Genomic DNA, 18,669 nt, shown 5'->3' on the forward strand with positions numbered 1-18,669 from the left:
TTACAATCAAGTTTTACAACTAATTTGCATTCATGTTTTACAACACGTAGTCTACGATTTCTCTATACAAGTCTTCCCAGGGTACATTGACCTAAACCTAACGCTGGCAACGCTCCCGGAATGCAATAGAATACTCCCTGCAGCCCAACTCCTGTATAAAGATGGATCCTTCAATTCTTCCTTTAATGGTCTCGTGCTGCCTCGGGTAAGTCCCTCTGCAAACATAAGCATGTATGCCCCGCAGTCAACACTATCATTTCGTTGTTGTGCACATTGTCGAATTTCAGAATATGCTAATTCTGGGATACGAAATCCGACAACGTCGTTTAGCCACGATCTCACAAAAGAAGCCTGTAATAATGTGAAGAATGCAAAATTTTAAGAACATACGCCTGCTAAAGAAGGTTCTCAGTAATATTAGGTTTCACAAGTGATACCAACATATCTAACAGCGTCCTCCCCAACGTCGAAACTCCACAAGGAGTTGTAGCATTCGAAACGCTGGTCCTTCAAGTCCAGAGAAAGTAGATACCAATGCCATCCCGTATTCATCGGAATGAAGAGATATCTACACTTTTGAAGATCGGCACATCTGAATTCCCGAAGCCATGTTTGAATACTGGGCAGCAATGCCTCTATGATTCTTTTGGTAACATCAGTGGTAATTGAGAGGTAATCCAATGGTAGATGCTGGAGCACGGCAGCCTGCATACAATTTATTTAACGCAGCTTAGATGGCACGCTGAATTTCAATTGGAAAAATGTAAGAACGAGACATCATGAGCAGTAATTCAAAACCTGGATCTCGCAGCGCAAATATAAACATGGATTGTCAATAATCTCATTAGTGGCACGAGGCAGAAGCTCCAAAATGCGAAAGTACACATTGATTACCTGTACGCAATAAAAGAAGTACGCACTCAGTACCAAATTACAATTTGCAGTAGTAGTTCATTGTAGGAGCATACGTCACTCCGTAGAGCCTTGTCATGCAGGAGCTGCACTAAGGCATCAGGGCTGCATGCAGGTTTGGTACGATCTTCGTCCTCCCATATTATATCCCTACATAAAACAGTTATGTTTAAGAAACTTGAAATGCGATAATTGTCAAAAACGGTCAATTAATATAATTAACTTACCCAAACTCATGTTCTTCGAGGAAGAATTTAATAGCTTCTTCATACCTAATAGGGAGTATACTTGTCCCCTTCCCATGAAAGCTACGTTTCAGTGCCACTCTCTGAACATCGTTAACTTTAAATAAATGGTGACGACAGATATTTTGGTTAGGAAACTTAACTGTATAGACTTAGTAAATTCAATATGGATAAATAAACACATATGGACGAGACAACAATTCTATACCGCTCCCGGGGGAGAGGTTTCCTCCCATGTTGGAGCCGATTTTTGGAGCTCCATTAATGAACTTGTCAGTGGGTCGAATATGTTGGTTGACCGAGCGGGCGAATCCTCGGACACAATAGTAATTCCCGTACAAACCTCACCTTTTTCGGCAACTTTGACCCTTTTTTTAGCCCTTTTATAGGTCTTTGGCTGGTCTGATATGGCCTTCGCTTTCTCCGATGGCTTGCGCTCGCGTGCTCCCAGCTTCACGCGCTTGCATAAGGAGGACACATATGACCTGGGAGCTCTCTGTTTCTTCTTAGCTTCAGCATCAGTGGACGAAATAACCTGATTTGAAAATGCATTTCAAGACAATTTATACTACCATTCTCAAAACTGCGAACACTACGTACCAAAAAATTACATACCTCCACCGAATCAGCACTATGCTGCATATGATCTTTATGAAGAGCATCGTCGTGAATAGGTGGATCAACTGTAGTATGCTCCTTCACGTAACCAAGGAAGAGGTTGTTTAAATCAAGCAAGTCGATTCATACTAGAACTGGTAGTTAACTTGTCAGACCTTATACAGAGGAAGCATGCTTACCTCAGGAGGAACAGTAGCATGCCCACCAGGTTTGTCATCAACCAGAAGGCCCTTATCTCGTAGGACCTTCTCTATTGTCGACACCCTCTTATCGAGCTGTTCTATGCGGGTATTCTCAACATCCACAATAGGATGAGGGTCTGCTAAACTAAAACCATGTTGTACCAAACACGTCTCAAGCACTGTGATACGTGTGTGAATTTTCCGCAGTGGATGTCGATCACTTTGGCTGGATGACGGAATCTAAAACAACACAATAATGAATTAGCTTGTATGAATTGAACAAACTGTAGGCATACATCAATGTGTGCAGACTTGAACTATGTGCCGACAAGTGAAAAGTGCATGCCAATTCAAAAGTGCATATATTTGTGTTTGTAAATGCTATGTCACAGTAAGCTGCTAATACCTGAGTTCCGTCGTGCACGGATAGTTGATGTTCTGTCTCCGTACGCCTCTCATCAGGCACACGTAATTGTGGCCTTCCAGCTGAGAGAAGGTGCAACTCCTCCTCTCTTGGTTCTAACTTCTCAATAACCTAAAGCATTCGAACAGTTAAATTAACGTACAAGTTAAAATATTTCCAATGTAAGAATTCAACATTCAAACCTCAAATCGTTTTAAATTTTTCATAACATCCGCAATCACGTCCACCCTGCGGGGAAATGGGGTGTTGTTCCAGCGTACGAGACGTGGATACATGAACGGTGGCTGGTGCCTTCCAACAATGCTGTTAGCATGCTCAACAGCCCATACCTGCCATTCATTATTGTAAACATCAAATTACATCTAAATATATATATCGTAACAATGAAATTTAAAAAAAACATCTTATGATGCTTACCACCAAGGCGACCGTGCAGCCATCCATGTATCTACCAACCCCTTTGCCTGTGACGTTCCTAGTCTTCACACTATCGGCTAGACTAGGTATTTGCTGCCGAAGAAAAGAGAAAACGGCAAGACCCCAACTATACGAACCTAAGCGGTCTAAATCATCGACATATGAACATAATGTCTTAGGGACATAGTAGCGTACGGTTGGGAAGAGGATGGTCCCAAAAAGATAAAGAACCCATAATTTTGTAAAATCCTCCACATCTTGTCGACTGCTCTTACCGACAAGGAATTGTAATCTACTTTTAATTGCATCTCTACTGGCTTTCTGGTGGTCACCATCAAAAAACCGGTTGATGAGGTCACACGTAACCCTCCCCTTCCTATGCAGTTGCACCTCATCACCCGTCGCACTCAAACCAAGGATTAGCGCGAAATCAGTCCCTACAAAAGGCACTATAACCCTACCAAACCAAAAACCCTCCTCAACATTATCCCAAAGGGAGAGCAATGTGTCCAAGACAGGCCTACTCTGTTTTATATACGGTAGACCTAGCATGTGCCCAAATGGAGTGCCACGTATTCTTTCCTTCTGTTCATCAGACATGAATGGGATTAGGGTGACCATAAAATTTACAAAGTGGTTGAAATAACATCTTCCATTAACCATAGTACTCGGGCCAACAGAGGATTTTTGGCCGATACTCTGCTTTGGGGCCATCTTAGATTTCTGCATCACAAATATAGTTACAAATTATGTTTTTGATAATATCAACAAAAAATAAATCATCCTAAAAACTAAAACAAAGTAAACAATTAGCACGGAATGGAAGAAATTTTCCACAACAAATTTCTCAAATGTGCTACCACAACCTCTCTGTCCATTAATCCCGCAAAACCACTGGACCATTCCAACAACTACCTGGAATGCCGTACAATACTGCATATCACGTCCGTGTTCAATACATTATTCGAGAAAGTATGCGGTGACAAACCTGTTGAAGGAATGCAGAAAATATCTCCTTGCTTCCGCCTAAGCTTCCGCTACAAACGAACAGGGCGAAGTCGGTTCGAAGGGGACAGAAAATAATCTCCTTGCTCCTCAGAATCGGATCGGAAGGGTTCTACTTTTCCAAAAGGGGAACGGCTAAACAGGGGAAAAGAGGAAGATCGAGTACCGTTGGGAAGTGATTTGCAGTTCTAGGGTTCGAAACCGAGGCGTTCAAATCAAGCGGAATCGGGCGAAATTTTTATGGAATTCTTTCCGTCGGAAGAGAGGATTAGGATACGAAGATTGGGGACGAACGAGGGCTGGAATTGAGGGACTTTGAATAGGGCTCGTTCAAATGAAGACATGCATACGAGGAACGACGGAAGAGGAAACAGGTCAGGGGTATTTTGGTCTCCTTTTGAGATTTGATATGTCTTTGGACCGCTTATTAAATGCACAGTCAACAGGGACTATTCGTTATACAGGGGTCAAAATTTGGACCGCGAAGCAAATTCCCCTTTTTTTTTTATCATATGAAGAAAGCTGTTCTTTCTGCGATCACAAAGATCAAAGCGCGGCGGATCTTGGATAGCAGGGGATCCCTACTGTGGAAGTGCATCTCTACACGAACAAGGGGACGCATCGAAACTCGGTTCCGAGCGGTGCCGCTGCTGGAATTTAAGCTGCTTGTCTTTCTTATGCCTGCTTTACTTAGACTTTTTTGGCTTCTTTGGAATGAGTTGCTGTGCTGAAATATCCGAGCTAGGGTAGAAGACGAATCATCTAAAATCTAATTCTCCAGTTGTTTTATTTTGCATATATATGGATATAATTATGCTCTGGGATTGATGGGAGATTAGATTTTTAATTTACGGTAAGAGGCTTACTTGGTTAAGAATCAAGAAGAGGAGTAGCGTTGTTGGTAGTATGTACAACCAGAAGATAACTGTGAGAAATTTGGATCAATGAAACTCTCTACAGGGAAAGGCTTTACAAATGTTTTAAAGAAACATGGAAGTGCAGCCCTAGAATATGTCTTGAAAGCATATTTGGCTATTTAACATTGCTATGTTCTTATATTCCTTCAAGAGGTAGGAATTGTTGCCTTTTCATTATGTGAATCACCATCTGGGAATGTGAAAAGCCATGTAGGCAATATCATAACCCATATTAGTGGACCGCATGAAGCTGTCTATTCTCTGACTTTCTTCATGCGGTTTGTCCGTTATGATACTTAGCTGTTCTGCTTTTGCTTTTATGTTTCTGCATTCATTTTCTTTATGTAGATGATACTAGCTTACTATTATGCAGCACTAGTAAATAGAAGCATATGTAATCTCAATGCCTGATTTGTCTTTAGTGGTTTGCGCTGTTTTGAAATGTCAACCGCATTTGCTTTTATATGTACGCAAAACCTGATCGCTGATCTATAGTCAAGTTATTGGGCTTCGGTTTAATTACTGACCCTATGATGAGGCTGTTGAATTGTGTGATGGTGAGAAAGGTAAATATCTTGGAAAGGGTGTTCCAAGAGCAGTGTATATTACTAATGAAAATATTTCTGAAGCTTTAATTGGCATGGACTCTGTACTTCAATCCCAGATCAATCAACCAATGATGGATTTGGACAAAAATGAGAATAAGGCAAGTTCTCCTGTCAACGTTTTCCATATGCTTTGCCTCTCTACATTTAATCCTTAAAAAGCCTTTTGTACTTGAAATATTTCCTCGTAATTGCAATGCAGTGCACAATACTGGCTTGTATTTATGCGCAAACTTCTTTACCGTCTCCAATTTATTTTTTACTCTTATGTCATTAAGGAACTCCTGGTTCTACATTACTTTTTATTTAAATCTTTTAATTCATTAAGTTTTCATCAAGTTGTTTACAGTTTATCTCATGAAGCACACCCTCCCCCAATCCTTCCAATAATAACAGTAAATAAACAATGCTGTCCCACAACCTCGTCCCCTCTACCAATAAAGAAAAGCAAAATGGAGTAGCACAATTAACAGACTTGTAAAGTTGTTAAGGAATTGCCGACTCTGCTTTTTCGTTGATTATTGCTTGAGTTTGCATTTTGGTGTATTAGGTTTTCATTTACTCCAGTCCTGTTGTATTTTATATTGCACTATGTATCAAATCACATTTGTCTATTACCAACGGAGAACTCTACTTGCTTTCATAAGTTATTTGTTCATCTTGAATGCAAATATATCTAAAGTAATAAATGATTTAATGCATTTAACATTTCAATATGATCTTATTTTTTGTCAATAGAGATATTTTGCAGAGGAAACTTCATCTTTTTCCCCTATAATTTCATTGTGCAACTTATATAATTTAAGTAGCAGAATGTAAGAGTTCGGCAACATTTTGCAGGCTGAACTTGGAGCAAATGCTATGTTAGCTGCATCAATTGTTGCATGTAAAGCTGGTGCTGTGGAAAAAGGGAGGCATGATATCTTTTCTACTAATTTTTTTAGTTTCCTTTGCTTTCATAATTCTGATTCTTTTTGGACTGTTTGATCTTGCAGGTTCCTCTCTACATAACATATAGTTGATCTTTCTGGTAAAAGCAATCCAGTCCTTCCCCTTCCACCCATCACCATCAGTAGTGGTGGAAAACGTGCTGGGAATAATCTAGCTGTCCAAGCACGACCTATGTTAATCTGGTGACGTGCATGCGTAGTTGAGCACTTAAGTTTTTGGTTTGATCAACTTCTGTTGGTTTTCCTCAAAATGATGATAAAACATACCAATATAAATCCAGGTAAATTAGGTTGGAACTGTCACAGAGGCTATAGAAGTTGTGAAATGGGCTAAAGATGCTCGCTGGGGAGTGATCGTATCTCACAGAAGCAGACTGAAGATTCTTTCATTACTGATTTAGCAGTTGGCCTTCCAACCAGCCAGATTAAAGCTGGAGCTTTCCTTTGTCTTTCATTCCGTCATATTCCTAAGAACTTATCCAATTACAATGAGTTACGCCTCGTGGTGAACGACTTGCAAAATACAATCAGATTTGTCTTCGAATCAGGCATTGATTTATGAGAGCATTGCCAAATTTCAAAAATGGGCTACTTGTAATGTTATTTTAGACACGCATCTGCATGCTCATTTGCTAAATGCATGATCCACAAATACTGTAATTTAGACATTGATGTCATTTTAGGTAGCAGCCTTTCCATATATGAGATCTGTGCCATGTGCGTGCATGCTGGATACTGCTCCAAATGCCCCAAATTGCTCTTTGATAAATCGAAATCATACATATACATGATTTGTATAGGCTAGTCTAGTTTCAACTAGTAATTTCAATTTTCCTGTCACTAATTTTCTCACGATGACTTCTCAATGTTTGTTTTTTTTTTTTTTTTTTGCCTACAGCTACTTAGAATTGAGGAAGAACTTGAAGTGAAGCTGCTTATGCTGGAGTGATCTGGCGACAGCCATAATACAGCAGGTTTTCATTTTTACATTTTTGCTCTGCATATGATCTCATGAAGCTATATGGATCAAGGTCATGATATTCTTATCCAAATCTCTTGCTTCTTGTTTCATTAATAGGTTGAACACATCTGTGCAAGTTTTTTGAGTTGAATTCTTCACACTGTAGTCGTTGGTTGAAAACTGATTGAGGTTAAAAGATGCCTTCAGTTTTCAGTGAATTATTGAGATTGGTAGTTGTACCGAACCTTTATGTGATTGAATGCGGTGGCTTTGCATGTAAAAATGAGTTTGAAATTCTTGAGTACATGAGTTTATAGGCTCAAGATAGCAAGGCCATCTGCGTAGTTTGTTGACCAATCTGAAAAGTCCAGGTATTTTTGATCAGTTAATTTGTTCGACATCAATTTACAGATATACCCTTAAGCATCAGAATGCACATAGACTGCAACCTTGGGCAAATTATCCATTCTTTAGCAGAAGCATGGAAATAGCTACAAGTTTATACTTTCTCCTCTCGGTGATCTAACTAGAGCATGGAAACTTTTTTTCTTGATGCCAGAACACTCGCTGCAAGCCTGTAACCTTAAATAAGACTTCAACTGCTTAGGATGTTTAGGATTGGTTTCAGTCCATAAGTATAAGGGTTCTTTCCTCACCATTAACTTGCACCATGAAGGAAGCTCATGGGGGCATGGATTACACCGGACCATGCACTTGTACCACTTACGGCAAATTAGCATATTATTTGTTATCAGTTCCAGTGCAGACCATGCAACCAAAACTGGCATCACTAAGTCAAATAAGAAGCTGCACGAACTACTAAGTTGCATCACTAAGTTACATACGCAACCAAAGAGCATCATATAACTGAAATTATCTTAACCCCAACTGCTCTAAAAGCTCCTATTTTTTCGATGCACATCCTCTAGTTGCCCAACCAAATGAGGCAGCAACGGCTATTGGGGTAAGATGATCATCATTTGAAAGCACTCTCGAATTTTCTTGCAGAACGGCACGGGACTCCCATGCTTGTCCGTCATAGCTCATGGATCTTCACGACAAGGAGAAAAAAAACAGCAAAAATCTACCACTAAGAACTCAGAAAAATATGATCAGTCTACTAGAAATTTACGAAAACCGTACAAATGTAAGCAGACCAACTCTTTTCCAGAGAAAAAACATAAAGAAACAGAGATGGGAAAGAAAAAAACTCAAATAAATTATGCTCAATGCTTCTTATCCTCCTCATCCTCTTCAATCTTGGGAGCCAAATAAAACCGTATGTAACCCATGTCCGCAATCTTGTATTCAACAACCACGGGAAGCTCCGAAGAAAGGCTGATGGTCACAGTTTCAGATAGTGGCGTTGCCTTGGTGAAGGAGTTCATATACCTCAGAGCAAAAGTTAAGGACACTGGCTCTTGCATCTCTATGATGGTTGCTTCCTCTGGCTGCACAGATCAAACAAAATGAGGCATTGGAATGGATGGTAGGCAGAGGCAACTTGTTGAGGTATTGCATGCGACAGAAGAGCAGTTTAGTTTAAAAGAATATTAGGAGACCGCAATTCTAGGACATTACTAAAAGTTGTAAGAATAATCATCCAGTCCTAAGCAAAAGGGAGTAGCAAGCAAACATGCTGCTCTATAAATCAACAGATGAACTACTCTAAGTCGAACTTAAATGTCGAGAGATTCTTTCTTTTCCTTTTTTCTGTTTGTTTGAGAGACAGCAGTTGGAAGAACAGTTAGTTAACCAAGCATCTCAAGTGAGAAGGGCAGGGAACATCTGTGAGCAACCCCCATAGATTTGAATCGCATGCAGCAGAGCAATCTATGTAGGAAAAGCAAACACTGATTTGTCTAAATTTGATTGGCAAGTGAAATACATGGAAGTGGAATAACAGTTGCAGACACACTGATTCTAGTAGGTACCTTGTCGACAGTCTTGTTCTGTCTGCAAACAATGTTTGCAGTTCCGATATCTCCAGCAGTTGAAAACTTCACACCTTCCTTGGTTACTGAAATAACAACTGCCATCCCAAAACCACAAGAAATATCAGACAGAATGTATGCATGTACAAGATAAATGAGGGTTCAATTGGGAATAAGAGCATACCAGTATCACCAATGCTGCTGAGATCCTTGCAAATCCTTGCAAATTCCGCCGATGGCATTCGAACAATGGCATGGTACTCGGCATCTGGAATGCCGAGATGCTCGCTATCAATGTCCATAAGCTTCATCTCAAAATCCGCAATCTTATCTTGATCTGGCCAAAACAAAAATTGATGCAAGTATTGAAATGCAAGCACTTGCAACGAGTGGGAAACGAATACTAATCCAGCAGGTTTCTTTTGAATCTGCCCCAATCCACAAAATAATGAGGCTTATACGTGTTCAATCAATCCTTCAACATAAGCAGAAGATCAATTGAAAGCCAGCTCAAGTAATAGCAAAGTGAAGAATGTATAAAATTCCAAAGACGTAAACAAATTGCGGCAATGTGCAGAAAGACCGGAAGGAAACCCTGATCCTGAGGAAGAAAAAGAGGAAAAGATGGGATCTTTGGATCTTACTGGGGCTTTCAAACATGAAGGTGACGGTGTCGCTGCCGTCGTCGGCCTTGATGGTGACGATGTCGTTGTTGCCGGCGCAGCGGAGCATCTTGGCCATGTTGTTGAGGTTCATGCCCATGGACAGGTTGCGGTCGCAGCGGTAGTGCTCGAAGCCCTCGGATCGGAGGAGGAGAGCCACCAGCGCCACGTGGCTCGAGTCCATGGCCTGGAGGGAGAAGCCCGTGGCCGAGCAGTCGAAGTTGGCATCGTTCACCAGCTCCCGGATCGCCTCCAGGACCTTCTTCAGGAGGCTTCCCTGCACCAACCTGAGCTCCAACATCGTCTCTCTCGAGAGAGAAAGAGCCCTCCGTTTTCTCTGGGAAAGAGAGATAAGAGGCGGGTTGGGGCCTTGGAGAACAGGAAAATGGCAGGGTAAAAAGGGCAGGAGCGGTTTGCTGGCGTTTCTGGCGGGAACTTATTTCCTTTCCCGCCTCGGGTTTTCGCGATCTTCGCGCCTCATAGGGTCCTCCAGGCTCCAGTAACTCTCTCATAGTCATGGGTTTTTTTGCGAAGCGAAAAAATATCCTTTGAGTATTTATTTGTCCTTAAATTATGTATATGTAAATACAGTTTGCAATTTTGTGTGCTCAAATTTTCGGAGTGAAATAAAAGGAAAAAAGCCCCAACTATGACTCTTTTAAGAGGTTTAATTTATTGCTAGGAAACCGAGCAAAACAAAACAAAACAAACACGCCAAGAGAAGAAAAAAAAACTCCATTTGATACTTAAAAAAAAGTAAATAAATAAATGCTCACCAAAATAAATAAATAAATAAATGGAGTCGATGTTTATGATGCATGTAATAAGAGCCCAACATCATCCAAAATTTAAATTAATTATGATTTATTGGTATATAAAATTTAAGGTCATCTAAATTGAAAATATAATATATTTCTTAGCAAATATAATGTATCAAATAAATCTTAAATAATATCAAAAAAATATATTATGACCTAATTCATGCTATTTATTAAAAAAAACATCTTATACAAAACTCAGTTTTAATAACCATGTGCATTTTCATATGCATCATAACCAGCATTTATTGTAACAGGATTAATGAAAATACCTTGATCAGATAAAAAGAATTTGCTGCAACTAAATGGACTAAAACACCATTAGTTAAATGGATTGGACTTTATTATAAATAGATTTATAAAAATACCATTGATCGCCCGTAAAGAATTTAATATAATTGAATTGGCACGAATACATTTGATTAAACTATTGGAACTTATTGTCGTGGGTGTGGCAAAATACTCTGAATTAAATGAAGATGATTTATTGTTATTGAATTGATAAACATACCTTTGACTAAATGATGAAAACAATTAAAACCTACCCTGAATTAAATGAAGAAGAGAAATAAAAGTAATTACACTTGAGTGAATGAAGAAAATAACTAAATGAAAACACCTATTAAATGAAGAAATAAATTTTTAAAAATGCAGTAAGTTAAGAAAAGATTTTTTAGCAAAAAGTAAATGAAGAAAATAACTAAATAAAAAATGAAGAAATATTTTTTTAAAAATGTAATAAGTTAAGAAAAGATTTTTCAGTAAAAACCTCTACTAGATGAAGAAAAAAATTACCTTTGAATAAATTAAACATATATTAAATGAAGAAAATAAATTTGAAAATATGTAATCAATACAGTAAAGAATTTCTAATTAAAACTTATGCTGAAAAAAAAAAGCAAGGCACACTGGAAGCCTTCTATCAAAAGCCGATCCTGGGATTTGTGGGTTATGGATCCACCATGCTTCCAGTGCGCCACTCTAAATCATAAAAATAACTCTTCCGGTGCGCCTTCATTACAACTCTTCCGGTCCAATAAACCAAAAATCAATTTTCACCAAAAAAATTAAAAAAAACAAGGATCATTCTCTTTGCTATTAAGGTATATATTCCTAACCATGTTTAGGCACTTAAACTAATTTCACCCAAACATTCTATGGATGTTATCCTGTTATACGATATTCTTGTTGGCTAAATGGTCTATGAACAGGTATATATCTCGGTTTCTTGGATCCATTCTGACCCTATTAACAAGATCGTCGTGAATTTAACCCTAAAGCATCATTTGTCATTGATCAAAGGGAAGATGGCATTCTCTTCAAACTTCTAAAAAAGGCCTCTCAACACAAATACGAGAACCCAGAAATATGAACTTAGAAACAGATCAAATGTGCATGGATACAAGAAAATTACAAGTAAACAAGTCGCCAACAAAGACAGAGCTTTGAAATTACTGAAGGCACCATCCCCTCCTAGGAATGATCAGGGGCATGGCCATAGGTATTACAGCATAATGTTATATACCGCACCTGGTTTCACATAAACATGAAGCTTAACTGCAAATCCTGTTGGAAAACACAAATCAAATGCATGGAATATGGAATACCAGCTTTTTATGGTTTGACATAGCTACAGAATACACACAAGAAGGATTAGCAAAACAGAGGAATGCAAGTTCGCCAATTCCTTGATTGAACAATCAGAAAGGATGAAAACATCCAAAACGAAAGATATAATAAGTTCAGATGGTAAGCTTGGGTGTGAATCCACTGCAGTAAACAGAACGAACTCAAAGATCTGGGGTGGATGCCGCTGTGCGCTTGATGGAAGCACTCTTGATGAGATGGTTGTAACTCCCCTTCTCCTTGAAAAGCTGAGAGAAGTGGTGCTTGCAATAGAGGATGCCTTCAAGGGCTGCGTAGTTTGAAGGGCTTATAGAACAGCCTCCATGGGAACATCTGAAACAAAACTTGTGATATGCTTGTCCTTCGACAGTCACCTGACAGCATTCACAGCACAACCATGCAAAGTGAAAGGGATGTTATCTATTTTGGATGCATCTAGTAAACTAAAACTAAATCTAGTTGTTTTACAATAAAAAGATGCTTGTAAACAGAGATATTGTCATTTCATATGAAACTAAGAAAAAAAAAAGAAATTAAGAACACTTTTACTTTACCTTTTTCTTCGGTAAAAATACAACTTATAATATTTAAATTTTCCCATGGATTAAAATTGTATAATTTGGAGCACCCAAGGATCTATTAGCCAGCAAAATGATGCCGTAGCAGTTCAGCTTCAAGATTGGCAACTGCAGCTAGGCAGCCACAAGCAACAGGCTTATTTAGGCAAGATGGATGTCAAAATAGATTCTAAAAAAGAAAACCAAGGAGGATAAGAATTAGGCAGACCAAGCCACAAAATTGTGAAGAGATAAAAACCCAACTCTTGGATGAGTCTATTCTTAATTCTCCACATGTATTCTTTTAGGAGAATGTCAGTATCAGAAAGTAGGATAGTTCTGGAGTAAATTATTTGTAGAAAGGTAATCACACAGCAGCGTAGGTAGTTGAAAAAGTACAAAGAACAATCTATGCTTATTCTACATGGGAATCACAAGGAAATCTGAAGATGTGCTCCAAAGCTTTTTATGGAGCAAACTAATTCTAATAACTACAGCATGACCTGATTAAATTCTACAAACTTTTGGAAAATTGCCAACCTCCAATACTAGATTTTATATGACTTATATTCACTACCAACACGTTCAAAGGACTGCAATAATTGAAAACATTGTTGTTAAAACAATTTATGAAACAACACATCGCAAAAAGGATTATGGAGCATTAACTAAAAGTATATAGTGAAGCGGATGATTATAACAAATAACTTTTCTGTAGTCAAACCTTTTCAAGCGGATATGCTGTTTTGCCACAAGTGGCACATTTTTCTTGAGTTCCTGAAAACATGCCAGCAGCTTTGCTACGAGACCTAGTCTGAATTCAAGACATGTCAGTTGACATTGCACGATAGTTATATGCTTTTTTGGATTGAATTATAGGCTTTTTTCGTAAAGGACATCACGACAGATACAAACAAAGAAAAATTTTGAAATTACCAGTTCTGGAGTTGGCTTCTCAGCTGGCTTTGCAGCTGTAAAAGAGCAAAACATATTGAGCAATCAAACGCTGAGATTATGTGTGGATAATATAATTGAACTATCTCTAACCAACTTGAAATGAAGTCTCACGTGACTGGAAGCTCTTGTTGAAGCTGCCTGTCTCCTTGAAGAGCTGCTCAAAATGAGGCTTGCAATACAAGACACCTTCCAGTGAAGAATAATTGCTCAGCTGAAAAAGAATGATAACAAAATTAAGTAATAATCATTATTTTGGATCTCTCTCTATTTCTTGTCTCATAATTAAGGTAGTGCATGTGCATAGAATTGCTTATTACTCCCTAGAGTTTGTCAAAAGTCTGATGTTGCTCTTATAACACATGAAGCTCTTATACTATATAGATTAGCAGAACAAAAGTGGTTTTGTAATAGAACAGACTAAAGGTAGTATCTTCTGATTCGTTGAAGTAATATTCTATGATTTTAACAGATCTAGCCTTGGCTGCCCAGCAGTAACATATTTTGGGGTCACCATGAAGCCAACACTATGTTGGGTCTCCGACTCGCCATGTATTCGAGCCCATCAGGAATTGTGATGTTTTGAGCACCACATGGTTAAGCACATGTGATAAACCTATAAAACATCTCCAGAGAAGACAATCTGTGTGCCCTTGACACATAGGCCCGGTTAGGTTTCTTTGCATAGCATCATTATGATCTAGCAAGTTGGCCTGCTAGCAAGGCCACAATGCTTACGATATTGGCATGACACAAGGAAAGAATGCATGACTTGTTTAACAACATCTAAAAGGGCAATGGCTTGTTATTGTATGTCTAATAAGCAAAACTTACTATTAATCTTGTTCCTGTACCATTTTGAACCATGTGCAATATAAGATTACCGATCCCTCTATCAATTCTTATCCCTGCTCCTGCTATAGATATCAAATAGCTTCTAAGTGCAGCACAAATTAGGCAAGAGTGTACATTTGCTAATGCAGTACCATATGGTTATTATGAAATCGAGAAAAGCCCGCCTTGTGAAGTTGAGGACAACACTATTGCACGCATCCATACACATCAATTGCTCATGCTAGGTGCTGGTGTTGGATAATCATTCTGATATTTTAGTTAAGTCAGCACGCACTTAAATTTGTCCACAGCATTGGCCGGGTTAAAATAAACCACAAGATTATTGAGAAACATTTAATCATATCTTGGATATAACCAAATAACATTCAATGCATGTTTCAAAGCATGACAATTTAAGAATCTTGCCTAAGACTGGTGCTTAATGTTCCATGGAGTGTATTCTAGAAAAAATGATTTGAATCATCATAACACGCTGGTAATTTTGATAAAACTGAAGCAATGAAGAGCAATTGACCATCATAGAGAGAGGGAAATATCATATGCATCGAAGTGACATGCATGAAAGAAGAATTTTTAAATCATAAAAGAGCGGCATGCATTTTTTACCCGTATTCAACAATATAGATCAGAGATAATTCGGCACATTGCATGCATCGATGCATCCAGCGATCGATCCTCTTATATTCTAGGTTGTGAAATCCATATAATGGAGACCGGTAGAGCCATGCCCAGAAATAGCACAAGAATAGATTGTGTGTCGTCGATCTGATATCAACATCTTATAGAACTCGCATGACCAAACGAAATCAAAAGGCTATTGTTGATCTAAAAGACGTCAAATAAACCTTGGTTTCCTTTTCGAACTCTTGCCGGAATCATCTACCACTTGGGGAAGAATCAGGTACGAACTATGCCAACTTTTTTTTAAAAAAAAAAAAAAAACAACCTCGAATAGTTGATTTGCGCATTGAAAATTATTATTACCCCAGAATCAATGCATGTAATTTTTCAGAAAGTGCCTCTCAAGAACCACAACAGGAATCGAGGAGCTAAAGAAACAAACGCAAAGACGGCGAACCTTTAAGGTGCCTTTGCAGTGATTGCACTTGAAGCAGGACTTGTGATAGGCGATCCCATCGGCGGACAACTGGTCCATCAAGTAGACCGTTTTGTCGCAGGCCTTGCACTTCTGCTGCGTGCCGCTGAAAGCCATCGATTCTCGATCAGACGGTCCGCGATCTACACGACCTGATACTTCTCCGACCTCTTAAACCCGCGTCCAGAGATCTAGAGACCGGTGGCTACCAAAATCCACAGATCCAACCCTCAAAACGTAATAGAATATGATAAAAGAACAGAAAAATGAGGGAGCGAAATGGCGGACGCCGGGACAACGCAATCGATCGAGGATTGGAACCTCGGAAACCTCCCTGATTGCCCTTAGCTCCGAGCAAAAACTGGGAATAAAACTTGGAACAGAGGAAATGGGAAAGAGATGAGGACGGAGGCGGTCTCTGCGCTTTTCGCCGCGAGCGGAGGCCGCGAATAAAAAATGATGGAAAGGATGGGAGCGGGTCGAGAAAACTCAGCAAAAAGGGCTCGTCATGATCACCCAGGCATGCCGGGATAAAAAGTATCCCGTTGGAGGTGGAGATCTGGAGTTTGATAGCAGCACAGAGAAATAGAATGCGAATTTCCATACATGACGCGTGGCAATTTTGAATGAAGCACGACGTGTATTTGGAAAGATAGCCACGCCTTGTGAGCTAGAATGGAGCCTATGGGACTTTCTAGTTGGGAAGTCCGCAGCGGGATGGGCTGACTCTATATTTGGGATTATTTTTTTCGCGGAATAAATAATGGATTAATGGAATAGCTTGGCACGCGCTATTCTACTGGTTGGTCCTGTCCACGACCGCTTCGATGCGGTGGAATTATGCCGATGCGCAGGCTTTTTTTGTTGGTTCTTCCGTTTCGTAAGACGTCATCCGTTCTGCAGGCGATTTAATCGTGTCCGTCCAATGAATGCTGGCCTCGATTTCATCCTGTTTTGCCGATTGGACGGACGAGAGCCCGTGCTGTGACATTGGAGAGGGCGTGACGCCGTAGGTGCTTGCCGCGGTTCCTATTTGACTTTTTTTTGAATGCATTCATATTGGAGTTGTATGAAATTATCCATTTCAGCCCAATATATATATATATATATAAGAATTTTTAAAATAAAAATATGTTGAGAGTTTCTAATTTTTTTATTAAAAAAATCTTCCAAATGAATTGATTCAATACAAACGATGGAGATACAAGTTGATCCAATGCACGGAGTTATGCAGACCACATGTGTTCCGCGATTTCTCCTAATATCTGTTATTTTAAATTCTTTATAAAAAATCTTTTTATTAATTTTGCTATGTGCCTTGCTAAATCAAAGATTTTTTATTTTCTTCAAAAATATCTAGCTTGATCGGACAATTATATAAGAATTTTTACAAGTCAAAATAAACTTTAAAATAGTATGGTCTTGCCTAACCATAAATTCTTGTACTATTTTAGGCAAACCAAATTCATTGCGAATGACAAATAGCAAATTATAGTACCAAAGTCAAATGAAGCAACCAATGAATTGAATTGACATGGCACTGCATAAATTGAGTTCAAAAATATAGCATTCTTAAAAAGTCAGAGCAAGAGGACAAAAGTTGATCCATCTAGTTATAACCTATGTCACTACTACATCAATTTGTAATCCAAGATTATAAATCCTATCGACACATACATACATACATACATACATACATACATATGTGTGTATGTATATGTATACGTGCATGGTGTGGATAATATATCCTCATCTAGAGGCACAAAATACCAATTATAAGCTAGGGTTTGTATTCGTTCAGACCCAGGTCGCGTGTCTAGCATGGATCATGAATCCACATCTTAGGGTGCAAAATGCCCAATTGCGAACCAACATTTGCAGTTGCTCAAACCAAATAACCAGACCAGTCTAATAAAAATTTTGCACCCCCCAAATTTCTGGGGCCTTGCTTGGATACAATATGCAATTCTCCTCTTGGACTGTGGTTCGGAGAATTTAGATTGCTTCGAGTCTGGACTAGATTAATAGACGTTGACAATTATGTCCGATCTAATTTTCAAACAAAGGGGAAACAAATCAAGTGGTGAATGGGTTGGATCTGCTACTCAAGCAGACATCATGGAACAAGGATAAGTTGGCACCTGCACGTATGTTGCAGGCAATAGTAGGCAAGTGGTAACATGATATAACCTGACGCTTGATCATTTGTGTGACCAGCAAAATTTTCATGACAGAATTTTTCTCTACATTACTGGGGAGGCTTTCTTGATCGTATGCAGACACCTTTATCGAACTAGAGAATCATATAACCTGGAAATATAGGCTATAATCTTGTTACAAATCTTGTGCATAGAACAAGTCAGAAAGAGAGCTAATTCGAGCTTTTATATATGAACCTAAATTTTGTTCAATTCATCTCATGGATTTGCATCTTCGTTTTTGTTCCAGTGCTTGTTTAACATCACCATTTTGTGTATAGAGGAGCATTCTTCATGTCGAAACATCAAATAAGGGGTTTAGAATGCCAATGGTTCTCCATGTAATGGTTTTCCTTGAAGCTGCAATCAAATGCTGCTACTAAATGGTTATGACATTATAATTTTAACAGGCTAGACAAGATATTTAACAGGATACAGCTGATTGAGGACAAGAAAAAGGGAAAAGGATAAGATCTCTTCTAATTTATTTGTGTGCGTGGTGATACCTCGATGTTGTTTATTGTTGCTTAAAATATCTTCAGCAATATATTCATCAGCACAATAATCCTGCTTTATGAAATCGCGATATTGCGTGTATATCCCTTACCTACCCTTTCTGATAATTTTCGATGTGTTTGCAAGGTATGCTAGAAAATAAGTTAAACTAACTAAAAATCTTGTTATGTTGTTGTCATTATGCAATATAGAAGCTCCCTTTCTCTAGTTATTACTG

General features: G+C 38.8%; 3 protein-coding genes and 1 long non-coding RNA gene across 8 annotated transcripts; 1 reads left to right on the plus strand and 3 right to left on the minus strand.

Annotated features, from left to right (window-relative positions):
* Positions 1 to 51: 51 nt before the first annotated feature.
* LOC149753087 (uncharacterized) lies at positions 52 to 1,393 on the minus strand. Its single transcript, XM_089924982.1, has 6 exons — positions 1,366 to 1,393; positions 1,140 to 1,299; positions 969 to 1,062; positions 799 to 894; positions 442 to 705; positions 52 to 351 (listed from the first exon to the last, which is right to left on the minus strand). Exons 1-6 carry the CDS (start codon positions 1,391 to 1,393, stop codon positions 52 to 54), a joined length of 942 nt encoding a protein of 313 aa, XP_089781108.1.
* A 2,923-nt stretch (positions 1,394 to 4,316) lies between these two features.
* Positions 4,317 to 7,698, plus strand: LOC103704077 (uncharacterized). 5 transcript variants are annotated; one of them, XR_016396322.1, is made up of 5 exons: positions 4,317 to 6,239; positions 6,321 to 6,474; positions 6,557 to 6,823; positions 7,174 to 7,249; positions 7,354 to 7,698. It is a non-coding gene; the product is annotated as an uncharacterized LOC103704077 (long non-coding RNA). The 5 variants fall into 5 exon arrangements; XR_015968474.2 differs by having other exon boundaries at positions 6,321 to 6,458; XR_016396320.1 differs by having other exon boundaries at positions 4,317 to 5,426; positions 6,166 to 6,239; positions 6,321 to 6,823.
* Positions 7,699 to 8,327: 629 nt separating this feature from the next.
* Positions 8,328 to 10,225, minus strand: LOC103704076 (DNA sliding clamp PCNA). Its single transcript, XM_008787227.6, has 4 exons — positions 9,815 to 10,225; positions 9,355 to 9,507; positions 9,171 to 9,268; positions 8,328 to 8,687 (listed from the first exon to the last, which is right to left on the minus strand). Exons 1-4 carry the CDS (start codon positions 10,131 to 10,133, stop codon positions 8,463 to 8,465), a joined length of 795 nt encoding a protein of 264 aa, XP_008785449.1. The 5' UTR covers positions 10,134 to 10,225; the 3' UTR covers positions 8,328 to 8,462.
* A 1,998-nt stretch (positions 10,226 to 12,223) lies between these two features.
* On the minus strand, positions 12,224 to 16,243 carry LOC103704075 (LIM domain-containing protein WLIM2b). Its single transcript, XM_008787226.6, has 5 exons — positions 15,721 to 16,243; positions 13,902 to 14,001; positions 13,770 to 13,804; positions 13,558 to 13,647; positions 12,224 to 12,650 (listed from the first exon to the last, which is right to left on the minus strand). The coding sequence occupies exons 1-5, from the start codon at positions 15,853 to 15,855 to the stop codon at positions 12,441 to 12,443; spliced, it is 570 nt and encodes a 189-aa protein (XP_008785448.1). The 5' UTR covers positions 15,856 to 16,243; the 3' UTR covers positions 12,224 to 12,440.
* Between the last annotated feature and the right edge of the window lie 2,426 nt (positions 16,244 to 18,669).

This window comes from Phoenix dactylifera, chromosome 8, assembly GCF_051530095.1.
Source record: "Phoenix dactylifera cultivar Ajwa chromosome 8, Ajwa_hap1_PhDact_Kaust_v1.1, whole genome shotgun sequence".
NCBI classification, from domain to species: Eukaryota; Viridiplantae; Streptophyta; class Magnoliopsida; order Arecales; family Arecaceae; genus Phoenix; species Phoenix dactylifera.

Coding starts and splice junctions, on each gene's coding strand:
- LOC149753087 (XM_089924982.1), bottom strand. CDS start 1,393: ATGGGAGGAAACCTCTCCCCCGGGAGCG. Junction 1,300..1,365: donor AAACCTCTCCCCCGGGAGCG/GTATAGAATTGT, acceptor AAGTCTATACAG/TTAAGTTTCCTAACCAAAAT. Junction 895..968: donor ACAAGGCTCTACGGAGTGAC/GTATGCTCCTAC, acceptor TATTGCGTACAG/GTAATCAATGTGTACTTTCG.
- LOC103704076 (XM_008787227.6), bottom strand. CDS start 10,133: ATGTTGGAGCTCAGGTTGGTGCAGGGAAGCCTCCTGAAGAAGGTCCTG. Junction 9,269..9,354: donor CAGCAGCATTGGTGATACTG/GTATGCTCTTAT, acceptor TTGGGATGGCAG/TTGTTATTTCAGTAACCAAG. Junction 8,688..9,170: donor AGAACAAGACTGTCGACAAG/GTACCTACTAGA, acceptor TGATCTGTGCAG/CCAGAGGAAGCAACCATCAT.
- LOC103704075 (XM_008787226.6), bottom strand. CDS start 15,855: ATGGCTTTCAGCGGCACGCAGCAGAAGTGCAAGGCCTGCGACAAAACG. Junction 14,002..15,720: donor ACTGCAAAGGCACCTTAAAG/GTTCGCCGTCTT, acceptor ATTCTTTTTCAG/CTGAGCAATTATTCTTCACT. Junction 13,648..13,769: donor AGAAGCCAACTCCAGAACTG/GTAATTTCAAAA, acceptor TCTTGAATTCAG/ACTAGGTCTCGTAGCAAAGC.